Source organism: Miniopterus schreibersii (assembly GCF_964146895.1).
Source record: "Miniopterus schreibersii genome assembly, chromosome: 1".
Classification (NCBI taxonomy): domain Eukaryota; kingdom Metazoa; phylum Chordata; class Mammalia; order Chiroptera; family Miniopteridae; genus Miniopterus; species Miniopterus schreibersii.
Window position 1 is genome coordinate 159,429,591 of NC_138101.1, and position 25,660 is coordinate 159,455,250.

The 25,660-nt window shown below is 42.8% G+C and overlaps 1 protein-coding gene across 2 annotated transcripts in view; it reads left to right on the forward strand.

Moving 5' to 3' along the window:
• TLN2 (talin 2) overlaps positions 1-25,660 on the forward strand; it is a 392,818-nt gene that overhangs the window by 266,361 nt on the left and 100,797 nt on the right. For both annotated transcript variants that reach the window (XM_081132101.1, XM_081132102.1), the window contains exons 20-28: positions 80-247; positions 1,378-1,672; positions 3,899-4,065; positions 7,524-7,652; positions 9,067-9,180; positions 11,274-11,387; positions 14,027-14,161; positions 16,051-16,179; positions 18,321-18,423. In XM_081132101.1, coding sequence (XP_080988227.1) covers positions 80-247; positions 1,378-1,672; positions 3,899-4,065; positions 7,524-7,652; positions 9,067-9,180; positions 11,274-11,387; positions 14,027-14,161; positions 16,051-16,179; positions 18,321-18,423 — 1,354 coding nt within the window. The remainder of the gene's footprint in view (positions 1-79; positions 248-1,377; positions 1,673-3,898; positions 4,066-7,523; positions 7,653-9,066; positions 9,181-11,273; positions 11,388-14,026; positions 14,162-16,050; positions 16,180-18,320; positions 18,424-25,660) is intronic.

Below are 25,660 nucleotides of genomic sequence, written 5' to 3' on the forward strand. Positions count from 1 at the left end.
GTGGATATCGCATTTTATTTTCCTGAAGGGTCACTGGGAGAGAAAAGAAGTGAATGACTAGGTTTTTGTTTTTTCTTAGGATGTTTTAATGAGTTTGGCCAAAGCTGTTGCCAATGCCGCTGCCATGTTGGTGCTGAAGGCAAAGAATGTTGCCCAAGTGGCTGAAGACACGGTTCTGCAGAACAGGGTGATTGCCGCTGCCACCCAGTGTGCCCTCTCCACCTCCCAGCTTGTGGCCTGCGCCAAGGTAGGCGAGCTGGCACCCCCCACTCCTATCTGCCTCCGGTCGTTAGGGGCGAATTTGTTAGAATTGTCTGAGACTAAGCGCTTGCTTCAGGTGTCTTTTTTTAGGCGATGTGATGGGATTTTTACATAAACTGCCCAGCTCTGCCTTTATCATTTGTTCTTTGCTCAAGTCATCCAGCACCGGTACTCTCCTGTGTCTGATTGCCATCTCTCCGTGCAAATTGCCGTGTCTCCCGTTTGGACTTGTCAGTATGTCTTACTTCCACCTGCACACAAAGGGCTCGTGTTACGCGTACAGCACTATAAAGGGGTTCAGAAGTAACTGCAGAGTTGATGGGGGGGCCCTTCCTTCTCTACATAGTGTTAGAGTGAGGCTAGTGAGGACTTAGGTCATTGTTGTCACTTAGAAGGTACGCACTTTGTGTACTTAACCTCGTTAATCACCATCACCCCAGTTTACTGCAGAGGAAATTGAGGCCCTTAGGTATTACACAAAGTAGTAAGAGGCAGAACTGAGCTTTTTAACTCGGGCCTGAATTCCCATACCCTTTTCACTCCACCACGTGTGTCTTTGCTGAGATGATGCATCAGAAGATGGGAGGTGTCTGTTTCTCAATGTGATCCCATAACACAGAGGGCAGGCCCATGCCCGGACTCAGCCTGGCACTTCCTATGCTACGGGAGGATCCGCAGCATCAGTCGGAGGTGCCCTTGATGGTGTCCCTCCTGCTTTCCTTGTTCTCCCTCCTCATATCCACAGGTACTGACAGAATCCCCTGCTCTTTAAAGTACCGGGAAGCAGGGTTCCAGGTGTCTCTGGAAAACGACATACAATTCTTTTAGTCGTCTTGTTATGCTAGCTCAGAGGACTCAATTCAGAGGTTCCTTAAAGTAAGAGGTATAATTGGTAAATACTGGAAATTTCTTTCAAAATAGTCAGTGTATTGTTATGTATCACCAATGAAGTTAAAAATTAACAGGTATCTATAATTGCAAAGATAAAGTGAAGTAGTGAAATATGAGAAGCTGTAGTGATGGCTATAATTAAGGAACTGAGGCCCAGCGCAGGAAGGGACTTGGTGGAAATGCTGGTGCACACGGGAGACCTGGACTGGCCCTGTCTCACTGCAGGTGGTGAGCCCCACCATCAGCTCCCCCGTGTGCCAGGAGCAGCTGATCGAGGCGGGGAAGCTGGTGGACCGCTCGGTGGAGAACTGCGTCCGCGCCTGCCAGGCGGCCACCGATGACAGCGAGCTGCTGAAGCAGGTCAGCGCCGCGGCCAGTGTGGTCAGCCAGGCCCTGCACGATCTCCTGCAGCACGTGCGACAGTTTGCCAGCCGCGGCGAGCCCATTGGCCGCTATGACCAGGCCACCGACACCATCATGTGTGTCACCGAGAGCATCTTCAGCTCCATGGGCGATGCTGGTGAGGGGCTGGGCTGGGGTGGGCGGGGTCAGCCGGGTGCCCTGATAGTGATGATGGGGAGAAGGAAAGGTGATGGCTGCCTGGGTGCCTGGCCGGGGCAAGTTCCAGCACCCTCAGTCAGAGCCTTCCTCTCTGAGCCTGGGAAAGAGACGGAAGACTCCTAATGTGCCCATCTGTAGTAAGTCTCTTTTGTTCCACAAATGTCCATGTTGGATATGGAGGAGGCAAGACTGAGTCTTGCTAGAAGTTTACCATGCTTGGGTCTCAGAGAGGAAGTCACCACCTGCCGTACAAGGTCACGGGGAAAGTGTCAGGTGTTGTCAGGCAGCAGAAGACAGGACTGAGGGGAGAGTTTAGGCGAAGGCCTTTTACTGGGGTTTTCATGGGGAAGGCGGTACAAGGCAGGGTGAACGGTTTCAGGTCGGCTAGTGTGAGTAATTCCAGCAGGCTCTGCACTGTAGGGGCTGCTCCTGGTTGCCTGGTACTTGGCCCTGCGGTGATTAAGGCAGAGGAGTGTTGCTTCCTGGCCTTTTAGAGGAGGTGTGGCTCAGGATTGGGTAGTTTGCATAGCAAAGGCATTCTCCAGCCCAGGAGGGGCAATCTCTCTCCATCCAGGCTGGTTTTTTCTAAGATGTCAAATATCATCATATACAGAAAATTTAAAAATATATAGTACATTGTACCTTTCAACCTATTAGTTCAAAAGTATGTTTCCCCAAACCTAGCCCATCACTGACTCTCCAGAACTGACTGCTTACCAATTTCTGTTTTTATCTGTCCAGAAATTCTTAGTCTTCCTCCACTCATGTATATGTACATGTATAACACGCTCTTTCTAATTAATATTTTGGTTTAGTTTGGATGGGGAAGTATATGCAGGGTAAATTCCTATCAGTGGAATTCTAGGCCAACAGCTATATACATTTTTTATTTTATTTTAAATGTATCTATGAAATTTCTCTCCAGAAAGATCCCGCAGTTTTTAACGCTCCTAATAATTTGTAAGGGGTCTGTTTTCCTACTTCTGCATAATGCAGAGCAATCCTTTATAACAAGTATTTTTTCAAGAAAATTACCTTGTGCTTTTCTGTGTCCTACTTAAATGATTTAAGAGGATAGCAATGCTCCACACATTTGGATTTTTTTGGTTTTGTCTTTTTTTTTTAACCTTTTATTTTGGAATACTTTTAGATTTACAGAAAAGCTTCAGAGGTAATGCAGAGTTCTTATTTGCCCCCCGTTTCCCACATTTTCAGCATCTTCCTCACCTATGGCACGTCCCTCAGAGCTAGGAGTTCAGCATTACTACATTGCTGTTCACTAAACTCCCAGATTTCACCAGTTTTTCCACTGGCAATGTCCTTTTACTGTTGTCCCAGGATCCAATCCAGGACACCTTGAATTTAACACATTTTGATTTTCCTGAAAGCTTTACCCTTAATGTTACAGTACTTCAGCATTCTTCCCAAATGTCTTTGGGAGAGGAAGAAATCTCTTACATTTCAATAGTTTTATTTTTCATGTTGACTCTATACCCCTCCCACTTGCAAAAGGAAGTTGAAATGGATTTCAGTAAAATCGCAGGTACAATAAAATCAAACAGTTACTAATAACAAGATCAGAACAGGTATTGGGAAGGAAAGGGTAAGCAGAGGGAAAATGGACAGGGAAACTGGGCCAAGGCAAACCTTAGCACAGGGGCATGAAATGGGGTCTGTGCTTCCTGTTGGCGAGAGCCAAGTGACAGATGTAGATTACGTGATATTACTTTCTGGTGTTAGGCAGCATGCAAATTAATTCGAAATTTGAAAATTTTTTTAATGCACATTATTCCAAGAATTTATTCTAGGGGCTTTGCTTAAGCAGTTCTTGACATGCGGTAAATAATATTTTCTGTGTATTTCCTAAATGGAAATGCACACAGTAAATCCACGTAAGTTTGTTCCCTGCCTTCTCTTTATAAAGAGCTCCTTTTTGGTTGCTTATGTCAATTTTACTTCTCATTGTTAAAGATTCAACTTGGCTGTGTTTGGGGCACACAGTCCTGCAGCCACAGGGCCCATTTTCGATTCTGGGTCTAATTTGGCTGCAGTCCTTGAGAACAGAGCCACAGGGCTTGCTTCTCTCTGTCCCTTTTGCCAGTGGAGTAGAGACAAGACTTACTCCTGAGGTTTCATCCCGAGCTTTAGAAAGCGAACAGACCACGTCTTCAATCCCACCCTGCAGGTGAAATGGTGCGCCAGGCCCGCGTCCTGGCGCAGGCCACCTCGGACCTCGTCAACGCCATGAGGTCGGACGCCGAAGCCGAAATCGACATGGAGAATTCGAAGAAGCTCCTTGCAGCAGCGAAGCTCCTGGCGGACTCCACTGCTCGCATGGTGGAGGCGGCAAAGGTATGGCTGTGTCGGATTTGTTCAGCTGACAAGTGAGCGTTACTAGAGGTTAGGGTTGAGAAGGCATCTTCAGGATGGAGAGTGGCCAGCCGACTGTGCATTTTTGTTTGTTTGAAACCTGTAATGGCTTTGTAACGTTTACCCTTGTTCAAGTGGGAAAGGAGCCGGTCATGGAGCATATGAATGAAGTGGAGTGGTGCTTTAGGGAGTGGTGCTGACAGCCCCACACAGCAAAGTCCCTACTTAGGGAGCACTCTTTTTCCAAATGGCCATCACCGTTGGCTTTATTGAAAATGGTGATTCATTTAAAATCGAGATTTTCAGCAGTAAATTCACTTACATCTGTGTTCTTCCTGCAGCCTTAATGTTACGCTGCCCTCCGTTTGACTTCTCGACTAAACCCTGATCAGGGCTTTGCATAGTAGAGTGCTTCCTGCCTCATTGTTCTTCAAAGTGCAGTAGCAATTTAATACATTATAGAAGAGTTTGAATGAAGAGTTAAGAGTCAGCTTTGTGCTTTTTGACAGCGATGCAATATCATGATGCTTCTAAAAGCCAGTAATTCTTAACCCAGAAATATGTTTCAGAGCCCCCTATGCAACATACTAAAGTGCACCTGCCTCAGTTCCACCCCCAAAGGTCCTGTGTGTGTAAGCTCCACAGGAGGTTCTGTTGCCTACCTCTAGGTGAGAACTGTTTAAAATGGATAAGGCTGTATTTTTCTATTTTGTTTTTAATATGCAACTACCACATGTTTCTTGTGGAATTAGTAGAAAATGCACATAAGCATAAATAAGAAAATAAAAATCACCTTCAACTTCATGCCCCCAAAATAACATGTTTAATGTATTTCTATGCATTTAAAATTTGTTAATCATCCCCACATCTTATCCTGTCTCCCTGGTCTCCAACAGAATGGAGTGTATCTCAACCAAGCATGCAAACCGCTTCACTTAAAATGTATTGGGACCTGTGGTGAGCCTTGCAGACTCATCACGGTCTTACCTGAGGGACTGAGAGTTCTCTGAGATAGGGCGTGAGTAGGGCTGCAGAGAAACCCAAGGAGGGGGCAGGGTCTAAACTTCCTTCCTCTGTCCCTTAACTGCTGTTTCAGCTGAGAAGCTCTGCTTTGGACCATCCCTTTTAGCAAAAATGCACATTAGGGTTTTGTATAGTAGTAAATTTCTTTATAGTTTTTGCTTCTTTTTTCCTCCCCTTCTAAGTCTCAGCAAAGCCATTTCAAGCAAACCCTCGTATTCACAAAAATTACTTGCTAGACTGGAAAGAATCTTAGTGAAAATCTAATCAATCCCTCATTTTACAAATAAGGAAGTTAAAACTCAAAAAAAGTAAGCTTCCCATCACATAACCAGGCCCAAGCCAGGCCCAATGGGCACATTGGTTTCTAGATATGCAGAGCTCCCAGACCAAAACTCTTTTATATTATTTTTGATTATTTATATTATATGGGACAACATTAAGTGTTTTAGTAAGTTATTTTAACTTTTGGTTAAGTCACTCTGTCTTCATGGCAGTATTTAATTTGCTGAATTTTGTTACAAGCTAAAGAACACACAATGGTTAGACTAACAAAGGATGTGTTTAACATGCAGGAAAAAATATATTTTATAATTAGTAACTAAGATTTCAAGCCAAGATTCACACCCCATATCTATTACACATTTATCAGAAAAAAGGCATTGCTAAGGGAGGGTCCGAACACCCACATCAGTGTAAAGTACAGAAATGGTGGTTTCCTGCTGCCCAGAATGTAAACTTAAGGCTGGTGTGCCACTCGGGGCATTGATGAAGGAGCAGCTTAAAAAATGCCTGATGACCACAAAAATAAAGTGACTTTCATAAGCTTGTGAAAGACGACAAAAGTATCCCAGACAATCCTTTCACACATAATATGCAAAAATATGGTTTTTATGTTACTAGGAACACAAAATCAAGACTATGAAAAATCATTAAGGTTTTAAAGAGTAGAAGAGTCTAACCCTGGCCGGGTGGCTCAGTTGGTTGGAGCATCATCCTGTGCACTGGAAAGTCACTGGTTCGATTCCCAGTCAGGGCACGTACCTAGGTTGTAGGTTTGATCCCTGGTTGGACCAAGTATGGGAAGCAGCAGATCAATGTTTCTCTCTCACATTCTCACATCCATGTTTCTCTCTCTCTCGCTCTCTCTCTCTCTCTCTTTTTCTCTCTCTCAAAATCAATGAACATGTCCTCATTGAGGATTTAAAAACAAAAACAAATAGAAGTTTCTATTCAAGAGGATTGCCAAAACATTTCTGTCACAGATGTTAAAACTATTCTACCCAGTATGGCTTCCTATAACTTTTATAAATAGTTGAAAGAACTAGATTCTTGTAAACTGGCGAATTTGGAAAACAGGCCATTTGAAAATTGTAGATGTTCAGAAAATTGATTTTTGATAAGTGGCATATTTATTTCTGCTGTCTCCTCTGCCTCGTGAGCAAATATTATTTCCCTAAAGTGCTACTGGAAACTTGTTTGTCTCTATACATCAAGCGCTGATCACAAAACATCCAGACCTTCTGAGAAAAATCTTGATTGCTGCTTTTATCGCAGGTAGGAGTAGAAGGCAGGATGTGCTCAGAGCCTTTGCTGAATTACTGTCCAGTAAAAGTATCTCCTCACCCTACACTACCTTTAGCCTTTCCCTACTTCACAATCCCACCCATCTAATTAAAACCCACTTGGGGTGCTAGTGGACCCTTCACCTCCAGCCACACAGTGAAAGGGCCATGGAGCTACACAAGGGAAGTATGTCCATGGGCTGTGCATGGGGCCTTCCTCTTGCCCTGCCAAGAAAGGGGGAGCATCCGTTTCTTTCTTTAATTCACTTACAGTTGGTTCAGTACAGTTGGGTACCTGTTCTACTTCGATACACTTTCCATCTCAGGCTCTCTAGGAATGTAGTCTCTAGACATGGTCTTTCATGAACAGTATTTCCTTACAGCATTTTGGAGGGCATTCCTGTCCCTCTGCCCCTCCTTCCTCTGTGTTACACTGTAATCTCAGCCCATTCACAGGTACCAGTGCTCAGGACAGGAGAATCTTCCAGCAGTGACACGTGTCTGTCATGCCCATTAAAATAAAATTCCCTCTGAGATATATGGGCAGGGGGAGATTTAGCTTAACATCTTTTAAGTCATGGATTTCAGACCACAAGTTAATTTATATGGACAACCTAGGCTCTGACCTCATGTGTTTAGTTGTCACCATTGGATTTCTACTGGTTAGCAGTGCAGTTTTGAAACATCCCCTGGTAGGTTTTGTTGTTGTTGTTGAGAGGAAACATCTTAATCATAAACATATTGCTCGAAGCATTTGGATCTTTCTTCCAGATACTTTGTATTATTAGGAAAGAGCAAAATTGAAGGCATGAATTCAGTGTCTGTGGCATGAAATCTTTATTTTCACTTTCCCAGGGGGCTGCAGCTAACCCCGAGAATGAGGACCAGCAGCAGAGACTGAGAGAGGCTGCGGAGGGTCTCCGGGTGGCAACCAACGCCGCTGCTCAGAATGCTATTAAGAAAAAAATCGTCAACCGATTGGAGGTCCGTATAGAGGCTGATTTTCTGGATGTTCACTTTACAGGGCAAAGAGTTATTTGAAGAAATAAAGCCCATAGACAGAAAGCTAAGTCAAGATTAGTGAAAATAGTTTAATGGTTTAGATACAAGAAACAATCTGAAATGTTAGTTTAGGTACATTGTACATTTAAGCGCAATGGTTTAGGCACACTGACACAATTTGAAAACTTGCGTCAGGTTTCAGAAAGCCAAAATCTTCTGAGTTTAGCATTCTTGAATAGAATTTAAAAAAATTTCAGGAGGGCCCAGGATTTTTTTTTTTCTGACATTAAAGGATATCCACACTCCAGAAGAATCATTAGCTAAAAATATATATATTTTGTTAGAGGCGGTGATTCTTTCAGGACTCCCAATAGAAAATAGGGAGTTTGGAAGACCAGAGATGGGGATCAGGCTTGGTTAGAAAGGTATGGGAGGGACAAATAAGAAACATTTCTGTCATTTTTCAGAACATTTATTTATTCTAAAAATAAAAAAATATTAGCCCTAGCCAGTTTTCTCAGTGGTTAGAGCATCAGCTCGTGGACTGAAGGGTCCTGGGTTTGATTCTGGCCAAGGGCACATACATTGGTTGCAGGCTGTGCCCCAGTTGGGGTGAGAGCAGGAGGCAGCCAATCAATGTGTCTCTTTCATGTCGGTGTCTCTCTCTCTCTCTCCTTCCCTCCTTCCACTCTCTCTGAATCCTTGGGTAAGGATTAAAAAATAAATAAATTTAAGTTAAAAAAAATAATAATCAATAGGCACAAACTTTGCAAGAAAATAAATCTCACAAATGTACATGGGAGACTCTTACACTAAAATTTGGGAGGTTGGAGGCCAAGAACCTGCCTTTCTAGTTGTAATCCCTCCATCTGTAGTCCGCTGGATTCTGGAAGGAAACTGGCCTCCTGTCCCTGGAAGGATAGGAGAGCATAGATGCAGTAAAGTACTCCGCTGGGGAAGTCAGGGTCTTTCTCGACCAAGGCTTCGCATGCTTGCTAGAGGACAGCTGTGAGCACCGGGTTTGTGTTTGACCCAGAGAGCAGCTTGTGCTGTTGAGGGAGAATTTTTTCCCCCCTAAAGCATATAAACTTGGTGCTGCTTATCATTGTCATCATGGTCTTGGAATTGTCCCTTGTCTTTTTGAGAAAGACTAATGAACAGTGGCCCTTGAGCTTTCAAGCGTGCTTGTCTTTATCGCTCGTCCCAGGGAACAGAAACCGAAAGAAGGTAATAGCCCTGCTAGCCCAGGATCATCGATGGTATTTGAAAGGCGGAGTCTGTGCCTGGAGTTCCCTTTCTTACATGTGCAGCCGTCCAATGAAGGGACACAGAAAAATGTGCCTGTGTGTGTTGGCACATTCAAACCTGGCTCACCTCCTCTCCCTCTCCTCCCCAGGTTGCAGCCAAGCAGGCTGCGGCCGCGGCCACGCAGACCATCGCCGCCTCGCAGAACGCGGCCGTGTCCAACAAGAACCCTGCGGCCCAGCAGCAGCTGGTGCAGAGCTGCAAGGTGAGGTCGCGGCTGCCCGAGAGCCAGGTCTGCTGTGGAAACCCTGGTAGCGTTAGAGCGCGAGTGCCCTGGTAATTGGGTTAAGTCTGATCATCCGCGCCCCTAATCCAGTTTGTTCCAGGTGTTCTCTCCCCCTCCCCCCCCCACATGCACACGCGCACGCACGCACGTCTGGTTTTTGTCTGTTAAGTGGATGGCCTGTGTGAAGGGAGAGTATGTTTTTTCCAGCCTCGTCTTTGTCTAGATCCTTTTCTTTCTTTTCGAGAGACGAAATCAAAGAGGGTCAATGACGAGGGCATTTTCGGGCCCAGAAATAGTAATGATGCGCTGAATTTCCAGAGGGCCTTTCCGCCTTGGAGAGGGGGCCTTTGAATTAGCCTCATTCTTGGTAGAAGCTTGATTTCCTGCTTTGCGCGGATGGCTCCTCAAGGGTTTGCTTCGTCCTGTCTGGCCCCGTGACCCTGTGCTTTGCTGCTTTCTGTTGTCCGTCTGTTCTGACACCTGGGCCTTGACGGCTCGCTGCAGCCCATGTGCTACAAAGGGCACAGTAAACACGTCTGTTGCCTTGTCTGAGGGCCCAGGGCATCGGCTCTCCGAGGAGACCCCTGCATGGTGCCAGACACAAAATCTGATTGCGTAGCCCTTGCCCACGTGTTGGCAGTGTGTCTGACTGAAGTCTCCCGAAACTTCCTGCCGTTAGCAGTGGGGGCTGGCTGAGAGGCATATTTGATTGGTACTGAGAGCTAAGTGCCTTCTCTCTCCTTTTCCGAATCTCCTTGGGAAACCATTCACCTGTAAGGGCTGTTGCCACCTCTACTTCAGAAATGGCTTTACTTCTGAGGGGAACTACCCCAGGCCCTCCCAGGCCTGATTCTGCTGGAAGAAGATGAGCTTCTTCCAGCCCCCTGTTGAGGATCAAGTGTGCTCTAGTAGGAAAGTCTCGGGGTGCAGCGGGGCCCCGCCCTCCAGATGGTCTGCACAGAGAAGGGGGTTTTCTGAGAGCAGGCCCCTGCTGGAGGGGAGCTTACTTGCTGTTACGGCCTCGATTCAGCGGCCAGCAGGGGTGGAAAAATGGCATATCCCTTCTCCGGGAGTACATGCTACTCATGTCCAGGGAAATACTCCAGTGTGAACCCCTCCTCCACTTTTTGTGAAGAAACTGAGTGTACGTGGCCTCTGGGTGTCACCGTCAGGAAATGAGAGCATCACTGTTTATCAGGGGGAGAGGGGAAAGTGGACCGAATGCCTGGAGCCAGCAGGCCTGGGAAGGACCCGAGAAAAGTCTCATGGAGACGGTTTTTAATCCTTGCTGGCGTAGGCTCCTGAAGAAAGGTGTGTCACCAGAGTGGGATGTGCAGTGATGGCCACTGTGCCATGACCTCTGAGGCCTGGTTTCTTCAGATGGGGCGTGGGCACTGAGGGGAAATGTGGGGGGACATGGGGTAAAAGGTGGTCGCCCAGGTCACTGTGGGAGATAATCACTTTAAAGCGGCCTCACCTCAGGGCTGCTGCTCCTCCCTCCTCTACCCTGGGTGTTGGGTTTTCCAGTCTGAGAAATGAGAAAGGCTACTTAGAACAGGAAAAGAGGAGCCACGGCGATAGAAGCTGACAGAATGTGTACCTGCTAAGTAAGGAGTGGAACTGCTGAAATGTGATGACAGTTAGTGCTTCTCTCACCGTCTTCTGATCCTGGGACCATATGACCTAAGTTTATCCACCAGTGAACTGTGTAGGTTCTTTGATTCTAAGTTTTCTGCCCTAATGAGCATGGGGAGTGTGGATTGGAACTGGGGACATTCTTTTAAGGCCTCATTATGGAGAATCGTCTTGTGCCGAATGTATTGGGACCTTTGGGACCCTAGGGAAGATAGAGCATGTGTGGGAGAAGGGTACCCAGAGGTTCTGGGTTAGGATTCAGTGTTGGTAAGGACCGGGCTGGCTAAAGGTGCTATGTAAATCCAGGGTCCGGGACACGCGTCACCCAGGAGTGATATCACATCTAACAAACACTTATCACTCGGGTCATTTTCCACCCTGTTTTGGTAATTCACCATGCTGGATGAGCTCAGTTTTAATTTTCCTGCTTCCTGTAGGCAGTGGCTGATCACATCCCTCAGCTGGTCCAGGGGGTGAGAGGGAGCCAAGCCCAAGCAGAAGACCTCAGTGCCCAGCTGGCTCTCATCATCTCCAGCCAGAACTTCCTCCAGGTAACACAGAAGCATTCACCTGGGTTGTACCCAGAGGCCCCACCCCCACCCCCACCCCAGGCAGGGGGTGTCCTTTATCATTAAGGAGAGGAACTAGGAATTCCACAGCTATAGCAAAGTCTGGCCGGTAAGCAGACCTTGAAGGCCTCCTCTCTATATCTGCAGTTTCAGGAGAGGTAGAGTCAGCTTGGCAAAGCAAAATGCTCATATGCAGGGAAATTGCCGCAGGAGATGGCATGTAATCCACTGTTCTCGGGAGTATCATCTTTATGTCTCTTCTATGAGAGAAAACATATGTAATAAGTTGCAAGTTTGGTGAACAGCCTAGTCCTGGATATTGCTTCAGGATTTCTAGTTTCCAGAATGTCTAATGCTGTTATTCATGGCCTAGGAGACAAGACATGGTGAGCGCGTCTTCTTTGAAGGTGTGATGGTTTCTTATGGCAGTTGTGGAATGGATAAGTATTGCCAGTCTCTGTGGGCGAGGAGTGGATTTATTTTAAGGAAAATTAAATTGTAGGAAAACTCCCTTTTTACATACTTCTTGTATTCATATCTCTCAGCACTTTCTGTTTACCCGTATCCCATAAACAGTTCATGTGATTAGGCAGTTCTCTTTCTTGGCCCTGTCTAGTTGAACCTACAGTTACAGGACCTGTGGTGACATCCATTCGGTTCATTTTTCAAGTGTCATAGATCCCACATGCAGAGAGAGAAGATGAAGAGTGTGATGTATTTCCTCTCATTTTAACTACATGCACACAAGCATATGTATGTGTATACTTTTTAATTGTGAGTTCATCATATGTAGAATGTTTTTTTCATGTTATATTATGAGCATTTATGATTTTGAATAATAGCCTGTCATCTGGCTAAACTCAATGTTTAGCTCTTTTCCTATCATTGAACATCTAGGTTGTTTCAATTATAACCACCATAAATAACCTGTGACAGGGACAGGATGAAAGTCTTTATGTGTGCGCCAGTCCTTTACCACTCGAGTTATTTCCTTGGGGTAAAGTTCTAGAAATAGGATTGCAAGTCACTTATTTTTATCTTTGGGACATTGAGAATTGTGGCTTGGGCATGCTTCTGTTTTCATTTAGGTGGTTAGAGGGCCAGAAGCTGGCTGTGTCATCCCTGCCGCTGGCAGGACAGTAGGGGACTGATAGAGCAGTGTAGACATGTCCCAGGGTCCACCCTGTCCCTGACTTTGTGTTTCCATTTTCTTTTGTTTTTCAGTTTTGCTATCATCGACCCATTAGGTCTTTATAAGAATAAGGCAGAGTTAGAAGTAAATAGAAATGGAATTGGCAGATCAAAAAGTTTTTACATTTTACGCTTTCTTCATACGTGTTGTAAAATGCCCTTTCAGAAGGCTGAATAAATCTAAATTTATAACTAGCAGTATATAGAGCACACTTTCTAATACATCTTTTCCAAGCAGGGGAAGCAAGCATTTTAAGAAAATATCTTTTTGCCAGTTTGCTTGGTAAAGTTCTTATTGTTTGATTTTGCAATTTATGCTTTTTGAACATGCAGCTGATTTTTCTTAAATTCTCACTAATTCTTTTTTTTTTTTTTTTTACTTCTTTTCCTTTTAGCCTCACCCATGGATATGATTATTGATTTTAAAGAGAGGAAGGGAGAGAGAGAAAGACAGAGATAGATGTGAGAGAGAAACATCAATCGGTTGCCTCCCGTACGTGCCCTGAACAGAATCAAACCCGCAACCTTTGGTGTTCAGGACTATGCTCCAACTAACTGAGCCACACCAGCCAGGGCATGACTTCTTTAAATATTAAAAACATTAACTTTTATCCTTAATATTTGTGATCTGGCACTTGGCTTTGTTACAACTTTACTAAGAACAGTTGTGTAGCCTGCATAGTGAAATCCTTAAAAGTATGTATACATTTTGTTCCAGAAATTTTACTTTTAAAAATTTATACAAAAAATTATGAATGTGTACAACATTTTAACTGCAAAGGTGTTTATCATACAATTACTTATTATATTGGAAAAATGAAAACATGCCCAACAGTACTGGATTGAGAAATATTAACAGATATATACAATGCAATACTATATAGCTGTTTAAAAGATAGAATATGTAAAACAAGGAGTTTGAAAATAGAATAAACAGTATTACCTTATTTTTGAAAATATATGTACATGAGCACAGACATTTCATGCATAGTGAAGTTATCCTGGTAGTGAGAAATAAATTAGGTCATTTTATATGTTTTATTTTGTCTGCCTATATTTTTGAAAAATAGTCTTTTCGATATATTGCAGACATAGTTAAGAGCTATTCTAAGAAACACAAAGAATCATATTGAATAAGAAATTCTCTCTGAAATCTGTTTTAAGTGAGAATATCAGGCCACTATCCCAATTTTGCCCCTTCTGCAGCAACACATCTTTTCGTTTATTTACTTTTAACATTCCCGGAATGTACTGCCCTAGAGGATCTGATTTGGGGTGGGAATTTTCAGGGGGAGTGTAGATGGTTTTAATATTCCTTGTTTTAGGGAAGGGAAGTTCTAGCTGATATGGCTGGTGGCCTTGCTGTTTGGGTCAGCTCTCTTACTCTTACTGCCCAGGAGCTGCCTGACTTTCTGCTCATCTCTCTACAGCCTGGGAGCAAGATGGTGTCCTCCGCCAAGGCCGCAGTGCCCACCGTGAGCGACCAGGCTGCTGCCATGCAGCTGAGCCAGTGCGCCAAGAATCTCGCCACCAGCTTGGCAGAGCTGCGAACCGCCTCGCAGAAGGCAGGTGGCCCCCTCGTCACAGCCATTAGCTTGTTGGGGATGGAGCTTTTAATTCCTTACTGCTGGGTAACCTGGGTGCTCTGTTTTATTTGCATGACCATTAAAGATGCCCTACAAGGACATTGGCTTTTACCACTTTTAGCCACAATCTCCTAGACTTACTGATCACCTTCTGGTTACAGATGACTTTTGCTAAAATATTTTAGGTTGCACACTTCCCCCTCCTCCCCTACCCTGGACTAGCAATGGTCTGTTTTTCAAAGTCTTAGGGGAGACTGGTTGCTGTCAGTTCTTGGTGCCATGTAAACTGTGGGTCAAAGTGATCATACCTTCCAGCTGTTATCTTGTGAACTTAGTAACAAATTATTTAGGAAGCAAATCTATTTGGGGGGGGGGGGGCACTGATATTATCTTTTTCACCCTGAAAGTTTTTCACATCTTAAATGGGAGCATTCACCTTAATAGGGTCCTCAATCGAACAGAATTAGGGATTAATGAGTTTCTGTCTCTGGAACTTATTAATTACCAGAAGGCCTCATTCCTGCACTGTTTGATGTGGTCTTAGCAAGACATTCTGGCATGAATTCAGTTTTCCCCACTGTAATGATCCCTTTATAGAAACAGACGGCCTCATCCATGAGCAAGGGAAGGATAGAAGCTGATTTGAATTCTTAATATGAACAGTACACTACATCACCAAAGAAAACTATCCAGAGCTTTAGATTATATCCAATAAAAAGCACTTTGAGCTGTGTTTCTTAGAGAGGCCCAAAGACCTTCTGTACTGGGGTCAGCTGGGGGCACTTTGAATGCAGGTTCCTGGGCCTTGCCTCTGCACAGAACCATAATCTCTGGACATAGAGCCTGAACATCTGAATTTTAACAGTTTTCTTTGGTGAGTCTTTCACACACACACACACACACACACACACCCCTCAAATGACTGCTCTGGAGCACAGAGCCTCCAAGTGGGACTCAAGACAGCCCACTGGGTGAAGGAAGACACTGAGAGCTTTCAAATACTTGTTTACATAGTGTAAGGGTGAAGAAGGCCAGCCCTGGAACCAGACCACCTGCATTCAAATCTGGCCTTGCTGTTGACTAATTTTGTGCCCTAAGCAAGTTAGTTAATTTCTCCGTGCTCCGGTTTCCTCACTCTGGCCATAGAAATCAATCAATTAGTATTTATTGCTGCTGTTGTTACTATTACCTAAAAAAAGGAAAGAAATTCAGATTTAGCAGTATTTAATACACTGATCCATCATTATACATGTCTATAATTTATTAACATGTGTATGGACAGAGGTGGTGATCAACACATTTGGAGACCAATATTTTAAATGATCAAAGAATAAAATTTTCTTAAAACAAATTACTAAGGAAAAAATCTTTCATAGTCTTCAGTATGAAAGGGTAATGGTCTATCACCTAGAAATTTGTAAAGAGAATCATTGAGGTTGATGAAGCCTTGGCCCAGGGTCCTGGGTTCACTCATTCATTTCCTTTCTTCATTTATGTACTGACCACGTGCTTCTTGGGCCTCCCTGTGCACACCTACTGTGTATGCTAGGTGCCTGTCTGCAGCACCAGGCGCAGTGAATAAGGGTCCTCTTAGCCTGAGAGGCAAATGCATTTCAGATAAAAACAGCTACAAAGAGACGAAGTATATCCAGTTGTGATAATAGTTTATTATTTAGGGAAGTTAGGACTAAGGTTTTGACAGAGGGTGAATTTTTCCCTCTCGGGCAGTGCTCACCACCCCTGCATCCTATTGCTGGAGTTGGACATTCACTGAGGGTACGTCCAGAAAGGCACTTCATACGTTGCAAAATACCGGGGACACTTCTTCCAGTCTGACTGTGTGCTCATGTTCCCCACTCTGTTGGCAGGCCCATGAAGCCTGTGGTCCTATGGAAATCGATTCAGCTCTGAGCACCGTACAGACGCTAAAGAATGAGCTGCAGGACGCGAAGATGGCTGCGGCGGAGAGTCAGCTGAAACCCCTTCCAGGCGAAACGGTGCGATGGGGGGGCTCTGCCCTTTGCTATAGTCATGTTAGGCATTTTTTATTTTTTAGAAGTTGGGGTTAGTGTGCCTGAACTTCAAATGTTATGAATGCAAAGCCTCAGAATAGCCACATTTCTTTAGAACTGCATTACTCTAGGGGTTGCCTGAGGGGCCCCTGGTGCTGGTTCTGGTTCTGGTTCTGGTTCTGTGTGTGCTTTCCTGGGTTTGGCTGGGGATGAACTGGCATCTGTTAATATCCATCCCTCTTCTTCATAAACAAGACACATGCCAGTTTGAGGCCAGTGTTCTAATCTGGTGACTTTTTTCTGAGAAGGTCAAGGCAGCTGACAAGCTAGGTTTGGAACTAATTGTTGGGGGACAGCTATAATAATGTGAACAATAAAAATAAAATATAATTTTTAAAAAATAGGTGCAGCTTGTTTCATCAGCTAGCTATGGACAAGCCCTTTCTCTCCTTTCAGGTATTTTATCTAGGAAATGGGTGGCAATGGGCTTATAAAGATAAGTATAGCAGATATTTCCAACAATCATGTTTTTAAAAAAAAAAACACAACTTTTACTTAGCACAGTTTTCATGTTACGATACTTTCTGGATGTTTATGTCCGGGTTTTCTTTGTTAAAGACTTAACAATCATTCTCCTTTATATGTCCCTCCTTTACACATTACTGAACACTGCTAATAAAATACCACCATTTATCAAGCAGTGTATACACACATAGATAAAATTTGTCCTGACAATAACGTTAATGAGCAAGTTTTGTTAACCCCATTTTAACAGCTGAGAAAACAGATGTAGGTGTTTTCACTCTTTTGTCCAATGTTTACCCGCCAGTTAGTGGCAGAACAAAGATTTGAGTCCAGATCCACAGGACTCCAAAACCCAAGCTTTGGATTGCTCATGTTTAGAGTGATCTCTTAAAACTACTGCTGCTCTTTTGGTGAACAAAAGACTTTTAGAATATATGGGATTTCAGGAACACCTAATTTACCATAGAACAATGTCTGTTATGTAAGAAGAACTCAGGAAACATTTGTTAAACCAGGCTACCCCTAATTGTAAAGACCAGGAAACTCAAGCTCAAAGAGGTTAAGTCACTTAACTAAAGTCATCCAGCTGATGATAAAGTCAAGCTTTGCTCTGGGGCCAGCAGTTTTGCAGTGTGGTCCAGGTCTATCCCCTTACAAACTTCTGTACTCCAGGGAGACCAGGAGAGGCTTGTGTGACGTGAATTCTGCCCTTTCATAAAACAACTGGTCAGTTAGAATGTAAGAAACGCCATGTAAGTTCCAAAGAAATTGTTTTCCCTTAAAGAACGTGTGCACTGTGTTATAACATACTGTTGGCTCTAATGGACCAGGCTCTATTTTTTATCTGAAGGCACTGCCTCTCTTGCAAAACATGCTTCGGGATTAAAAATACACAGATTCCCTGATGCCTTTCTGCACTCTCCCAGTACGCCTAGAAGTTCTCTTCCAAAATGTTGTCCTTGTCTAGTAATCAAGTAATTATCCATACCCTAGGCCTTGACTGGCTTTGTTCTCTGAATTATTTATTCCATTTACAAAGCAAAATGACGTGCTGTTCGTGGGAAGCAAGCACTTTGCCCATTTTCATAATCTCATTTACCACTCCAAACCTCTATTTCTATTGCATTTCCTTCTGGTTAGAGCTCCTCAAAGTATAATGATCCAATTGAACAATGTTAATGGTCCCACAGGCCAGGAAGGTGGTACTGCTGGATGTCTGCCCACTTCCTGCCAAGGGATAATTAATTCTCACTGAGGATTTGTTGCAGACTTTCTAAATTAGCTCTAAAGGCATAATACTAATAGCTACCATTTGTTGAGTATATACATTCATTCTCTGAAAGCCTTCTGAGCTGGGTATTACAATCTGAAGAAGCTGAGGCTTGGAGAAGCTCAGTGACTTGCCCAACCCCTCATAGCTAGCTCTTGGGGGAAGGAAGCAGGGGCTCTTTCCCCTCTATCACCCCACTTCTTCTTCTTCCCTGGTGCATTAGTTGGGAAAGAGCTAAGGCCCAAGGTTTGATCTGCATTATTTTTAGGCTAAGACTTTAGTGGATGTATTTTTTCTTCTAAGTTTTCTTCCCCCTTGAATATTCTTACAGCTGGAAAAGTGTGCTCAGGACCTGGGAAGTACATCTAAAGCAGTGGGCTCTTCCATGGCTCAGCTCCTGACGTGTGCTGCTCAAGGCAATGAGCACTACACAGGTGAGACTCCGCCCTTTGTGACGCCAGGGGGCCAGGTGCAGACCGCCGGGGTGGGAGTTCATTGATTTGACAATGAACCTGACTTTTTTTTTAGCACAATTTTCAAGCACTTTCCACGTGCTTGTTACTGGGCTTGATGCTCTGCATAAAAAGACCTAATAAAATATGACCCCCCCAAAAAACTATTAGTGATCACACGCCTATATAGACTATAAACAGTAGTTATAAACTTCTGGGACTATCTGTGTATGACTCTTGAAATCCCACTAAAGTAAAGGGGGGCACAAAGGTCAAAGACAGTAAGAGAGATGACAACAAATCAGATATCAATGAAATTGTCAAAAATGGAAGGAGACAGATAAGTAGTAACTGAAAGAGCCAAATAAATAAAAACCTAAAGGCCTACAGGGAGTGGGGGATGGTTTGAGTGCTGGAGGCACCAGGCACCCCTGAACAGGAGTACGCTGTAAGGAACGGATTGTGTAATTATCAGCTCTGGGGAAAACACCAGGTTGTCTAAGAAAGGAAATGTTACCATAGTCAGACGTAGGCCCAGGAGGATGTCTATAGCTATCTGAAATGGAAACATCAAGAAGTTTCGGTGTATTCCCGTTGCTTGAAAATGCGACATTAATCAGAAGAAAGTATGAAGAACTGAGTGGCTCTAGGAGTAGGAATCGGGTGGGGAGGAGTGGGTATGGATTGCTGCTTTTGCCATAATGGTACTGCTTAACGTTTTTGGTTTGTTTGAAATATACATTACTGTTGAAGTATGATATACATCCAGAAGAGAGCATAGGTCCTAAATGTATACCTTCTTGAGTTATCACAGACATAATGCACCCAAAAAACCACCACCCAGATCAAGGAATGGAACGTTTCAGCATCTCAGTGGGCTTGCTGGGTCAGGGGCTGTGCAGCTATTCAGCTACACTCCTTGCAGCAGTAACAACAGGTCCAGTTGTTCTGTGTCCTCGTAGCCACTTTGTATTGTCAGCGACAGCCGTTCTGTTGAGTCTGCAGTAGTGTCACGTTGTGGTTTGAATTTGCATTTCCCTGACCAACAGTGCAATTGAGGATCTTTTCATATGTTCATGGGCCATTTGGATATCTTCTTTTTTGAAGTGCCTGTTCGTGTCTTTTGTCTAGTTTTTAAAATTTGAGTTTTCTGTCCTTATTTGTATGAATTCTTTGTGGCTTATATATATTTCGTATATCTTATGGCTTACCTTTTTACTCTCTTAAAGGTGTTTGTGGATGAACAACATTCAAATTTTAATATAGTCCAATTTACACTCCTTTTCCTTTATGGTTAGTACTGTTTGTGTCGTATTTTAAAATGTTGCCTCCCTAAGATCATGAAGATATTCTCCTCTGTTACACTCTAGAAGTTTTATTGTTTCACTTTTCACGTTTAGAGCTGCAGTCAATCTGGAATTGAGTTTCGTGTGTGTGCAAATGGGGTCCTAGTTTAGGTTTTTTCCCCACAGGGTTCTGCATTTGACCCAGCACCACTTTTTGAAACGAACATTATTTTTCCTAGTAGCCTTTAGTGCCACTTCATTGTAAATTAATGAGCACATATATGTTTGAGTCGGTTTCTGAACTCTATTCTTTTCCATTGCTTTAATCGCCTGTTCTTATCTTAGTACCACACTTTCCTAATTACTGCAGTTTTATAGATACTTAGTGCTAATATCTGACAATGTAAGTCCTCTAACACTGTTGTTCCTCCTCAAGTTAGTGTTGACCTTTCTTGGCCCTTTGCAGTTCCACATAAATTCTAGAATCAATCTGTCAGTTTCTAACTACCTCCCCCCCCCCCAAATACCCTGCTGTTTGTATTCATTGAAGTTCCATGAATCAACTTTGGGGGACTTGACATCTTTACATTATTGACTTTTTATCATAGTCTTCTAATCTGTGAATAGGTTATGTCCCTCCATTTGTTTAGATTTTTCTTTCTCTCAATACTGTTATATAGTTTTGATCATAGAAGCCTTTATTTTAGTTATAGTGTGTGGGATACATCTTTTCCTATCCTTTCATTTTCAACTTTTCTCTGTGCTTATATTTAATGTGTATCTTGTGAGTATCACGTAGTTGTGCTTTTGTCGATGAGGAGTTATTTGTTGGTGTGACAGTCTTTTTCTCTCAATTGGGATATTTGGTCTATTTATATAATGTAATTACTGATAATACTGGAGTTTGATTCCATTGTCCTACTATTTCTTTTCTTTATGTCTTACCTGTTCTAGGTTCCTTTTTCTCTCTTGTCTTGCCTTCTTTCAGAGTTATGTGTATTTGTTAAATTCTGTTTCTTTCCCTTTGGTTAGCTTGTTAGTTGTACATTCATTGCCTATTCTTTTACAGTTTTCTAAAGTCGAATAGAATTTACTATGTTTGCCTTTTCCTGGCCAGTGCAAGAATCTTGGGACACTTAAACTATATTTACATTTTTTCCAATTCATTCATAGCCTTGTGTTTGAACTCTACATACATTTTAATCTCCTCAGTACAGTCTCAGTGTTGCTTCATAGTTGGTATTGATCACTTTCATGTTTACCCTCCATGGCTCTTCATTCCTTCCTGCATCTCCATTCTGGATTATTTCCATTCTACCCAAAGACCTCCCTTTATTACTTCCTTTAGTGTGAGTCTTCTGTGACCAATTCCTTCAGTTTTTATTTTTCTAAAAATGCCTTTGTTTAGCCTTTATTTTTGGTGGATAATTTCACTTATTATAAAATTTTAGGTTGGCAGTTATTTTCTTCCAGCCTTTGAAGATGTTATTCCATTGTCTTCTGGCTTCCTTTATTTCTGTTGTGAAGTCAGCTGTCAATTTACTCTTCTAAAGGTAATGTGATTTTCTTTTTCCCTTCTACTTGTTTTTTGAATTTTCTGAGCCTTTGGTTTTAAAGCAGTGTGTCTAGAGGAGTTTTCTTGCATATTTATCCTACTTTGGATTGTAGTAAGTACTCCATTAAAATGCAATTTGTCATCTTACCAAAGTTGGTGTTTTTTTTACTTTCAACCATTGTATCTTGAAATATTGCTTCTGCCACATTTTTTTTCTGTCTTCCTCTTTGTTGACTTCAGCTACCCCATGTTAAACATTTTCACTGTTTTGCATGTCTCTTATGCTCTTTTCTATATTTGCTATAATTTTTCTTCTTTTTTTTTAATCCTCACTCGAGGATATGTTTTTATTGATTTTAGAGAGGGAGGAATGGAGAGACACACACACGCACATGTCGATGTGAGAGAGAAACATCGATTGGTTGCCTCCCATATGCTCCCTGACCGGGGATCGAACCCACAACCTAGGCATGTGCCCTGACCAGGAATTGAACCGGCAACGTTTTGGTGTATGGATGATACTCTAACCAACTGAGGCACCCAACCAGGGTATACTTTTTCTTCTTTATGCTTTATTCTCAATTTTTTCTTTTGATTTATCTGAAGCTCATGATTCTTCTTCTTAGTTGTGTCTATTCTGTTTTCATCCCCTTCTATGAAGTTTTTAATTTTGAATGTCATATTTTTCAGTATTATAATAGCTGTTTGATTATTTTCTTATATCGTTTCCATTTCTCTGTTGGAATTCTCTATCTCATCATGTAATTTCTTCAACATATTTATCTCAGTTATTAAATGTCCAAGTCCAATAACTCCAATATCAGAATCACATATGGGGCCTGTTAGTATTGTCTGGTATGTTTTTTCTCCTCTTTGTTTCCAGCCATAGGTCTTATCTCCTGGTATTTCTTATATTTTTTTATTTAATGCTAATCATTGATATTTACATTGTAAAGGTAATTTGAGGCTCCAGATTGTGTTTCCTTCCCTACAGAGCATTATTCTTTGCTCCCAGCAGGTGGTTAAGATAGGGGCAGATCACCATAATTTGAGCAGGGACTGAGCTGATGGGAAATTGTGCAGTCTATTTCCAGTTTACCTTTTCAGGTGTAGTTCTTTGTGCCTCCCATCCAAACATCTGTGTTTGGATGGACCATTCTGTTTCTTTGGGTCAGAACTATGCTTTCTTTATCTTCTCAGACCCAGGAGATTTCAGAAAGCTCTATTCAGCTTCTCAGCTTCTGGACAACAGTTTAAAAATTAAAAAATGCCTTGTGGGTAAACACAGCATGTACTCCTCTGTGCTTTCTTTCTTTACCCATCAAGGTAAAACTCAGTGCCTTGGTATCTCTACAGTGCCTTCAAACAGATGTTTTGTATATTGTTCCAGTGTTTCTAGTGGTTTTTCTAAGGGAGGGTTCATTTGCAATAAGTTATTCTGTCATTACTCTAAGCAAAATCCTCTTTAATTTTTTTATTAAATGTATTGGGGGTGACATTGGTTAGTAGGATCACATAGGTTTCAAGTGTTCATTTCTATGATATGTGACCTGTATATTGCATCGTGTGTCAAACCCTCTTCTGTCACCAAATATTTAGTCCCATTTACCCCCCCAAGCCCTCTTTAATTTTTTTTTAAGACTGTGTGTATTTATTACTTTGAAAATAAGAGCACAATAAGAGTTATGCCATAGTATAATTCAGTACCTGAAATAATAAGAATGTACAGTTCTGTTAATGGGAGTGTAAGGGAAATTTTCTGAGTGGAATTGACACCTAATCAGGGTTTTTAAGGATTGTTTAGGATTCACTTAGCGTTCAGGAAGGAGGAAAAGTATATATAAATTCTTAAAAGCATAGGGCATAAGAGAGTTTTGAGTTTCAAGAATTTCTAAACATTCCCGAAATGTTGCCAGATTGTGTATAGGTGATGAAATGCATAATTAATGGGGTGAAGACTGCTTTACACATTACATCATCTGATGCTGATAACATCCAGAATGACAGACTGTCTAGCTGGTGTCTGAAAAACCACCTAAAAGTAGGGCAGTTTCGTTTTGGCAAAAATGGAATAGGTGGATGTGGAAGTGGGAATAGCATATACAAAATCCCAAAAGTGAGAGAAAGGAAGGCTGACCAAATGACCTGAGAAAGGTTCAAGCAAAAGGCAAGGAAGAGTAAGAAAATAAGACTGGAAAGGTAGGCTGGGGCCAGATCCTAGGGGACCTCCTAAGCCAATTTAAGAGTTTGTGAAAATATTGAAGAGTTTTTACCCATGGATATGGTTTATATTGCTTTTATATAGGTTGCCCTTCCTCTCATGTGCAAATAAAATAGGAGGGAAACAAGTTGGAGGCAGGGAGACCAGTGAGAAGGCTGTTGCATTCATCCACATAAGGAATGGTAGTGTAGATGAAGGAGTGGATTAAAGAAAGAGAGACCTGACAGTTGGTGACTGGTAAGGAATGGCAGGATGGGAGTAAGGAAAGTAGCATGGACTGCTCCAAGTGTTTGGCCTGATAGTTGAATGAAGAGATGAATGAATCCCTGTGGTGGAAATGCAAGGCCATTGGAGGGCATGTTGGATGCCATGTTCAACTTTAAATGCTTTCAGTTTGAAGTGCCTGGAGCATATCCATGTAGACATGCCCATTAGGCAGCTAGATAATTGCCTCTGGGCTAGAAATAAAGATTTGTAAGTGTTTATTAAAATGATAATAATTGAAACCGTGGAGATAGATAAGTTTGCCTATGGGGGAAGGGGCAGAGTGAGAAAAGTTTATCAGATGTAACCCGTAGGGACTCAAATATATTTAAGAGCAATGGGAATCTTCATAATAGATAAGAGCATGCAGCCTTGGGGAGAGCAAGGAAACCCGGAGAGAGGGATGTCTCTAGAGCCAGAGAGGTAGTTGCTGCCCAGAAAGTCACCTAAGAGGGACTGAAGGAACATTCATTGGCTTTAGGAAAAACAAGGCACTGCTCTCTCTGTTGAAAGCAGTTTCAGGAAAGTTGAAGAATCGGTGGGAAGCAAAGAGAGAGCACAAGTGAGGCCCCTTCTCCCTGGGTCTCAGTTCCCTTGTCCACGATTAAGGCGAGTGGGATATTCAGAAGTTGCATTCACTGCCAGGGGCTGGATTCTAATGCTGATGTGCATTTGGCCAGTGCAGTATTCAAAATACATTTCTGCTCAGCCGAATACAATTACATAGACAGAACCCTTCTCACATCCTTTGGCACAGATTACAAATCTGTCATGGTTGGTTTTAACCTTGTGAGTTTGCTGTGTGTTCTAGTGCGTTATATGCACAATCTACATGAATTCAGAATAAGAATAGCTGTGAAGAATTCTATATTTCATATCACTGATGTGGCTTCTTAAGACTCTGTTACTGAATATAATTTAAGATCCTGGAGGCAAGAATACTGGGGAAGTGATTTGTGTCTTCAAAGGATTGTGGTTTAGAAACAGTGGTCTGCTTTAGTATTTCCCACTGGCAGCTCTGGCGTTGTAATGCACACCTGACTATAGGAGCAGTTTCATTTGGAGGGTGGTGTTTGCTTGAGGAACTGACTCTGACGATTCTCTTCATTGCCATTGAGAATGCTGCTGTGATTCAGCCATGTACAGCCTGAGATGTTCCCTGGACTCCTGGCCTCTGGTGGCCTTGTTCAATCCTTTTGATTGTGTGGCTTTCTCTTTCTGGGAAACCTGATCCCTCCAAGGAGAACCCTTGATGTGCCCTGAGATTTCATAGTGGGTCGTTGGCAGAAAACACACGGATGGACAAGCATCAGCTTTCGGAACTCAGTTCTTCTGGTTTCTGCCTTTTTTTTAAATTGTCTGTTTCAGTAAATGACTTTTGCATCAACACGACTTTTCTTATTGCATACGAAAAGTGTTTCATTCTTCCAAAGTCACACACAACTCAAATAGAAATGGATTCAGGAATTCATTCAATTAATAAGAAGGCAAGAGGAGAGGTCTGAAAATCACAGGCTACAATTTTTAATGGTCAGAGCTGTGATCTCAGCCTCCCCTAAAACTTGTGGGGAAGTGAGGGAAAAGGCAACAGATGGGCCACCCAGCTAATGAGCAGCAGAGCCAGAGCAGGATGAAGTCTTAACCAAACCACATCTGCAGCTCTTCTGAGCAGGGACATCGTTCAGCCTGTGCCAGAAGCTTAAACATAAAGTGGAATGACTGTTTTACTCAGCTTGTTTCTCTCCTTCACCTTAGCTTTATTATCTTTGTGTTTTCTCTTCTCTTCTGGCCTTCTCCGCAACAACAACAAAGAAACCCACTTTGCTTAAAACCTCTGATTCCGCACGCTGCCCTCGGAGGGGCTGGTGTGAGAAGCAGTGGACTGCAGTTTTG